Raw genomic sequence first — 8204 nt, 5'->3', positions numbered from 1 at the left:
AACTTAATTTACTAAGGAAAGATTTCAGGGTCAAGTTATACAAAGAACTGCAGATGCTGGAGATCGAATACAAACAAATTAGTGGAGAAACCTTGCAGGTCTGGTAGCATCTGTGATGTAAAAACAGAGAAAGTGTCCAGTCCAGTGACCCTTTGTCAGATCTGAAAGCAGTTCAGAAATGAGCTGATTAATGAGTGGGGAACCAATGAAGGAAGAAGCCCAGGGAACTAGAAAAAGGGACACAGATTTGGAGGGCTCTGGGCAAATATGTTATGAAGTGTAGGTGTGTACTGTATCTTTAAGAGAGTTGATAAGCTGGCAAGGACAGACTGCATACTGACAGGGAGTGCTGAAGAATTTAAAATGTAACATTTAACTGTGAAACCAATAGTGCACCTGAATTGCCATGAAACGAAACATTCACATTCAAATTCAAATCAGTTTAAATTTTGCCCCAGATACCAAAATCCAATCAAATTTGAATTTTACTGTTTGGGATGACATCAAACCAATGAAATGATCCAATGTTTTGGGATATAAAATTGCACACTGAACAGTTGGAGGAGAACAGCAACGAGCACCAACAAACAGACTGCTAGTCGAATAGCTCTTGGAAAGGTACCTGTAGATTTGCTCAGCACCTTCCAGCTCAGCAAGCAAACCTACATTCAGAACCTCAACCTGAGCTACAAACCTTCTCAAAACTCACTAAGGTACCTGTGTACAAGAAATTTGTGCAGCAGAACGCCGAAGTCGACCTAGAGGAATCTACAGAGAACGTTCGACATCCAAAGACTATCCTTGGGTTTGAAGTTGATTGTGCTGTAAATTTAAGAGGGAATTTATCAGACCAGTATTGTAGAGTGGGAGGTAAAAGATAGGTTTAAGAGAAAGGAGTTGTAAATAGCCATTGTTTTAATGTTCTCTGTTGGACGTAAAGAATAAAATTGTTAATTTTTATTTTAAATAGTGACCTCTGGGATAGTTCTTTGCCTCTCAAAATTTAACAGATTATGGCACGAGGTGAGCTCCTGTGTGTCATGTTTAAACTAGCAGAGGGGTTTACACTGTGACATAACAATAGCAGTGAAGTTGGGATAGATATGCAGCATTTCTCAAATGAAAGAGTACACCCCCGATGGGTGGAATAGCCTCTGCTCTATGATTCTGCACCATTCATTGTGAATGAAGCAGATCATCCCAGGACAGAGAGAGGAAGAACCCCATCACTCACCTCACAAAGGGATCCGGCAGCTCATGGAGCAATAGGAGAGTGGACACAGGTGGCAGACCAAGTCTGAGCAACCGGTCCTCCAACAAATAGGAGTGAATGAGGGGCAGGGCTAGTGGAATGACACGTGACCATTTGTGCAGAGATATAAAGCAAGTGTCTAAGAGTGAAGAGGAGTCAGTCTAGACGGGGAGGTTTTATAAACACCCAGTGTGGGCTGCTAGATGCAAATTAGAAACTCCCAGTCCTATGTTTGCAACAAATGGGAAAACAGTAGCACAGGTGACTCGGTGGTTAGCACTGTTGCCTCAGAGTGCCAGGGACCCAGGTTCAATGTGAGAGTTTGGACATTCTCCCATGTCTGCGTGGGTTTCCTCCAGGTGCACAAGTTTTCTCCCACAATCCAAAGATGAGCAGGTTAGGTGAATTGGCCATGCTAATTTGCCCGTAATGTCCAGGACTATATGGGTTAGGTGCATTAGTTAAATGTTAATGTAGACTAATAGGGTGGGGACGAGGTCTGGTTCAGTTGCTCTCCGGAGAGTCGATGTGGACCATAATGGCCGGGTTCCATGCTGTCGGGATTCTATGAACTGTAGGCCTTAGGCGCGGTGGAGCATTATGGGCTCTCCCTCACTCTGGATGTGCCATCTCCCAACTTCTCATAGGAAGCAAAAACAGAAATTGCTAGGAAAGCTTAGCAGGTCCCTCACAGAAAGGGGTCATTGGACTTGATATGTTAATTCTGATTTCTCACCACAGATGCTGCCTGACCCATTGAGCTTTTCCAGCAATTTCTGTTTTTGTTTCTAATTTCCAGCATGCGTTCATGTAAAGCAGACTGATTGAGTCACTCTGAGTGACTCAAACTCCAGGTGACAATGGAAGAGATGGAGATCCTGTCAAAATAAATGAGTCTGCTTTACAGATAAGATAAAGACTCGATGCACAAGTTTTTACAAAAAGCTGATTTATATCACTTTTCTAGCACACAGGTAACCAGACATATATTTACAAACATCATCAGAAGCAGGCACAGAAAACTTGGTTAGGATATAGGTAACAGTAGCATCAAAGAACCAATCCCTACAGTTAATTGGGAACTCATAGGTGATTACCCAGTCCTGATGAACCAGGAAATCCTTTTTCATACACTTTACCCAGTCTGCACACGTTGACACACAGCAGCATGGTGGTCTTTTCCGACACACAGGAGAAAACGAGGTCTGCAGATGCTGGAGATCAGAGTCGAGAATGTGTTGCTGGAAAAGCACAGCAGTCAAGCAGCATCTGAGGAGCAGGAGAATCGATATTTCGGGCCATGCATCATTCCTGATGAAGGGCTCTGGCCTGAAACGTCGATTCTCCTGCTCCTCGGATGATGCCTGACCTGCTATGTTTTTCCAACAACACATTTTCCGACACATAGCCTACATTACACTAATTGTTATGAACATTTATCTGTACTTTCAGCATCTTTAATTGAGCAAGGATTAATAACATCAGTACAAATGTCCTAAAGACCAGAGTTCGTTCTTCGGTGTGAGTCAGAGCAAAATCTTTCAAGCCAGTGGTTCTTTGTGAATTTGCTGGTGTGTTAACAGGTTCGATGATCGAGTGAATCTCTTTCCACACTCAGAACAGGTGAATGGTTTCTCCCCAGTATGAACTCGCTGGTGTATCAGCAGGTTAGATGAATGAGTGAATCGCTTCCCACAATCAGAGCAGGTGAACGGTCTCTCCCCAGAGTGAACTCGCTGATGTATCAGCAGGTTAGATGACCGAGCAAATCCCTTCCCACAGTCACAGCAGATGAATGGTTTTTCTCCAGTGTGAACGCGCTGGTGAATCAGCAGGTGAGTTGTCTGAGTGAATGCTTTCCCACACTCAGAACAAGTGAATGGTCGCTCTCCAGTATGAACTCGCTGATGTATCAGCAGGCTGGACGATCTAGTAAATCCCTTCCCACAGTCAGAACAGGTAAATGGTTTCTCTCCAGTGTGAATTCGTTGGTGTGTCAACAGTTTTGATGAGCAAGTGAATACTTTCCCACATTCGGAACATATGAATGGGCTCTGCCCAGTGTGAACTCGCTGATGTATCAGCAGACTTGATGACCGAGTGAATCCCTTCCCACACTCAGAACAGATAAACGGTTTCTCCCCGGTGTGAACTCGCTGGTGTATCAGTAGGTTAGATGAGTGAGTGAATCCTTTCCCACATTCAGAACAGGTGAATGGTCTCTCCCCAGTGTGAAATCGCTTGTGTTCTAGTAGACTGGATGACTGACTGAATCCTTTTCCACATTCAGAACAGGTGAATGGTTTCTCCCCAGTGTGAACTCGTTGATGTCTCAGCAGTTCGGATGACTGACTGAATCCTTTTCCACAATCAGAGCAGGTGAATGGTCTTTCCCCTGTGTGAACTCGCTGATGTTTGAACATGTCAGATGACCGAGTGAATCTTTTCCCACAATCAGAGCAGGTGAAAGGCTTCTCCCCAGTGTGACTGCGTTGGTGAATTTCCAGCTGGCATGGGTAAAAAAATCCCTTCCCACAATCCCCACATTTCCACAGTCTCTCCACAGTGTGACTGCGCTGGTGTTTGGACATTTCCGAAAAATCTTCACAGACTCTCCCACATGTTGATTATTTGTGTTTTTCTCCGGAGTAAATGGTACTTTTCCCCCCCTCAATGTTCAAAATCCTGAGATAAATAGGTTATAATAAACAGACTGAATATCAGATCTGAATTTGATTTCCTCTGCAAATCAACCTTTCAAACAGAAAACTGAAGTAAGGAGAGAGGGAAAACCAGAAGAAAACAGGTTGAGTCTGAGAGAAATTAATCTGGTCCTTTGTGGAGCCCACACATCATTAAAACTGGACTGGTTTATATATCTCCTTCAGGGTCTGAGACCAGTCAGTGCCTGTGCAAAGGTGGGAGAGCCAGTGGCGGGGAGGAGGAGAGGCATTTTATAGATCTGCATATCAATCCTGTTCCTGTTTTCTTCGATCCCTCTGAAAGACTAAGAACAATTGCAGAAGCAAAATAGTGAAAATCTGAAATGATAATTCTAGAGATACTCAGCAGATCTGGTAACACCTGAAATGGTAACAGATGCAGGAACCATTGAAGAAATGTTTAGATGATCATAAAAGCCTTAACAATATAGTTTACATGTTGAGTGCCAGAAAATGGGATAAGTGTAAATACATGCTTCATGACCAGCATGGATACAATGGGGACATTGTGATCAACAATTCTATATCAGAGTCTATGACCCTATTTTGCTCTGTGTTTCAGTGTGAACCTCTCTATTAGTAAGCAGGCAGGAGTGGCAAGCTTTTTCCTAATGAATTTCATAGGGAAGGAATTGTTTTGGGATATTTTCTGGGTTTAGATCTTTTAAAAAGAATGCAAATGATATATGGACCTTCATATTGAGAGGACTGGAGTACAGGAGCAGGGGTGTCTTTCTGTTCAGGCCTTGGTAAGACTACAAATGGAGTAGTGTGTGCAGTTTTGTTCTCCTTTTCAAAGGAAGGATGCCTTGGCTGTTGTTAGAGACTAAAGAAGGTTGCTGAAAATGTGTTGCTGGAAAAGCGCAGCAGGTCAGGCAGCATCCAGGGAACAGGAGAATCGACGTTTCGGGCATAAGCCCTTCTTCAGGAATGGCTTATGCCCGAAACGTCGATTCTCCTGTTCGCTGGATGCTGCCTGACCTGCTGCGCTTTTCCAGCAACACATTTTCAGCTCTGATCTCCAGCATCTGCAGTCCTCACTTTCTCCAGTAAAGAAGGTTGACATAGCCACGAAAAGTAATGAGGATCTAAAATGTGATTTCAAGGAGTTGGGTTGGAAGCTAAAAAGCAGGAAAATCCCTCATTTCAGACACTTCTATTATAATCAAAAAAGTGTTTACTTGAGGTGATATACTATACTTTAAAAACTGTGAGAAAATACTCTACACAATTGGTTGTTCCCATTGGGACAGTGTCACTTTCTGAACTGTTTAAACTGAAACTGAGCATCGTACTCAATTTTTCAGCATCACCTTCTCCCTATCTCATCTCACTCTCTGTTTTCATCCAACTCCAAAGCACTGTCATCGAGCCAAGCAGAACTCACAGTTCAGCCTTGCCATATTAATTGTCTACTCACACCTACAGATCTCAGCCTCCTGTACTGTTCCAAAGTAGCTCAATGATAGCTCAGGGAACAGCATCTCATCTTTCAAATTTCAAGATTAACAAAGAGTTATCAGGATCTAGATCACTCCATCTGAAAAGGTACTGGAACTCGAGTCCACATGGAATTTTAAAAGGTAAGTTTGTAGGTATTTCAGAATAAGGAGCTGATACATTAAAAGCATAAAGTGGTTGATTGGGAATAAATATGACAGTTCTTTTAAAGAGACAAAGTGTCATTTGGATAAATCTGTGCCCTTCTCAGGCCAATATCTCCTTCCTCGGCAGCATGGCCCAGAACTGAGCACATACCCCAGAGGTGATCTCACCACATATTTGAATATCTTGCTGCTTTTTGAGTTACAAACATATTATAAATATTTCCCCACAGACAAACCGTTTTCCTTACACAGTTAAATGCCAATGATATTCAGATCCTGATGACTCTGCTGACTGTCACAACTTGTTTGGAGATCCCAGTCTTCAATTTTTTTCTCAACTAATATCCTGTAAACTGAATTCACAAAAGAAAAAAAATCATTGTCAGTCCAAGATAGAAATCTAGAAGAGACAAACATTTCTAATGCTGGTCTCCCTTCAATTGGAAGGATGTTGTGAAACTTGAAAGGGTTCAGAAAAGATTTACAAGAATGTGCAAAGTTGGAGGGTTTGAACTAAAGGGAGAGGCTAAATAGGCTGAGTCTGTTTTTCCTGGAGTGTCAGAGGCTGAAGGGTGACCTTATGAAATGAGGGTCATGAATGGGGTAAATAGATTAGGTGTCTTCCCTGGATTGGGGGAAAGCAGAACTAAACAGCATAGATTTATGGTGAGAGGAGAAAAATTTGAAAGGGACCTAACAGGGAACTTTTTCATGCATAGGGTGGTACGTGTATGGAATGAGCTGCCAGTGGTGGAGGCTGGTACAATTGTAACATTTAAAAAGCATCTGGATGGATATATGAATAGAAACGTTTAGAGGGAAATGGACCAAGTGCTAACAAGTGGATTAGATTAGTTTAGGATATCTGGTTGGCGGTAGGCATTGGCGAGTAGGACCTAAAGGTCTGTATCCATGCATACATCTCTAGGTTTCAGCTTGCTGTATACAAATGCTCCACTTCAAATTGCTCCGCCCCGACCCAGGAAATAGGAAGTCCATATGCGCTGCTGCACCTTGCCCCCAATAAAGATGGCGCTGTTAATACGAGGCCTATCACCGCCTAAGTCCTGCAGCCGGTTTTCCATTTGCTGCTAACGCGGGTCCGCGAATTTCTAATTCGAGTCTAACAACCTACACCGAATGCTCGTGAAACGCACCAAACCAGACTGACTGTATTTTTCTCCCGATGTCTACTGCTTCTTCTGCTTTCCCTTCGCCACTCAAGCACTAGCCACAGGGGGTCTGTGCCAGTAGCGTTAATGGTCACGTGTGGTCCTGCTCGCTCTCCCCCCCCCATTCACTCCCATTGGTTGGAGGACCAGACGCTGCGGTTTGGTCCGCCAGCCACGCCCTCTCCCCGTTTATTGGTCCCTGTGCTGCCTGTGAGGTTGAGGATGAGATCATCAAGAGGCGTCCCGCTCTGGCCCGAGGCGGCAGACGGTTGCTCTGGAAACCCAGGCTCGACGAGAGGGAGAAGGATGTGGGGGTACGGGCGCCTGTATCTGCGCGCTTGGTCGGTAGCCTGGAACGTGGGGACATCTCCGCCGAGCACAGCGTTTTCTATTTTTAGATTAGATTAGATTCCCTACAGTGTGGAAACAGGCCCTTCGGCCCAACAAGTCCACACCGACCCTCCGAAGAGTAACCCACCCAGACCCATTCCCCTATCCCATATTTACCCCGACTAATGCACCTAACACTATGGGACAATTTAGCACGGCCAAATTACCTAACCTGCACATCTTTGGACTGTGGGAGGAAACCGGAGCACCCGGAGGAAAACCACGCGGACACGGGGAGAATGTACAAACTCCACACAGACAGTCGCCCGAGGCAGGAATCGAACCTGGCTCCCTGGCGCAGTGAGGCAGCAGTGCAAACCACTGAGTTCTAGTAATTTTTATTCTTCCTGAGCTTTGTTACAATTAATTTGCTCACAATTTGACAACTCTTGAATTACAACGCAGGACAGTAAATTGCCTAGCACATGGGTTGGCCAACGATGGAATGAGGTCAGGAGATGGAGTTTGATTGATAATTTAGCACATCATTCGGTATCGAATCATTCCTGTTACATTCAAAGCTCTGGACTTAAGTGAGACTCTGCAAGGAATCCTCACTTCTGGATCAGTGGTGCTGGAAGAGCACAGCAATTCAGGCAGCATCCGAGGACAGGCAAAATCGACGTTTCGGGCAAAAGCCCTTCATCAGGAATAAAGGCAGAGAGACTGCAGCGTGGAGAGATAAGCTAGAGGAGGGCGGGGGTGGGGATAGAGTGGCATAGAGTACAATAGGTCAGTGGGGAAGGAGATGAAGGTGATAGGTCAGGGAAGAGAGGGTGGAGTGGATAGGTGGAAAACGAGCTGGGCAGGTCGGACAAGTCCGGACAGGTCAGGGGATCGAGTTTCTGGAGGTTAGAAGCTAGGATGAGGTGGGGGAACGGGAAATGAGGAAACTGTTGAAATCCACACTGATGCCCTGGGGTTGAAGTGTTCCGAGGCAGAAGATGAGGCGTTCTTCCTCCAGGCATCTGGTGGTGAGGGAGCGGCGGTGGAGGAGGCCCAGCACCTCCATACCCTCGGCAGAGTGGGAGGGGGAGTTGAAATGTTGAGCCACGGGGCG

General features: G+C 44.9%; 1 protein-coding gene and 1 long non-coding RNA gene across 4 annotated transcripts in view; one reads left to right on the top strand and one right to left on the bottom strand.

Moving 5' to 3' along the window:
• Positions 1–2582: 2582 nt before the first annotated feature.
• LOC122543937 (zinc finger protein 239-like) lies at positions 2583–6858 on the bottom strand. 3 transcript variants are annotated; one of them, XM_043682888.1, is made up of 3 exons: positions 6740–6858; positions 5831–5935; positions 2583–4259 (listed from the first exon to the last, which is right to left on the bottom strand). In XM_043682888.1, exon 3 carries the CDS (start codon positions 3841–3843, stop codon positions 2794–2796), a length of 1050 nt encoding a protein of 349 aa, XP_043538823.1. In that variant the 5' UTR covers positions 3844–4259; positions 5831–5935; positions 6740–6858; the 3' UTR covers positions 2583–2793. The 3 variants fall into 3 exon arrangements, with proteins under 3 accessions (XP_043538823.1, XP_043538824.1, XP_043538825.1); XM_043682889.1 differs by lacking the exon at positions 6740–6858 and adding an exon at positions 6479–6725; XM_043682890.1 differs by lacking the exon at positions 6740–6858 and adding an exon at positions 6503–6725.
• A 135-nt stretch (positions 6859–6993) lies between these two features.
• LOC122543945 overlaps positions 6994–8204 on the top strand; it is a 26792-nt gene continuing 25581 nt past the window's right edge. Inside the window, exon 1 of the long non-coding RNA XR_006310195.1 lies at positions 6994–7068. This is a non-coding gene — a long non-coding RNA (uncharacterized LOC122543945). The remainder of the gene's footprint in view (positions 7069–8204) is intronic.

The sequence above is a fragment of the Chiloscyllium plagiosum genome, chromosome 45 (assembly GCF_004010195.1).
Source record: "Chiloscyllium plagiosum isolate BGI_BamShark_2017 chromosome 45, ASM401019v2, whole genome shotgun sequence".
Lineage (NCBI taxonomy): Eukaryota > Metazoa > Chordata > Chondrichthyes > Orectolobiformes > Hemiscylliidae > Chiloscyllium > Chiloscyllium plagiosum.
The sequence above is the reverse complement of the archived record's forward strand: the minus strand, read 5'-3'. Positions and strand labels throughout refer to the sequence as shown.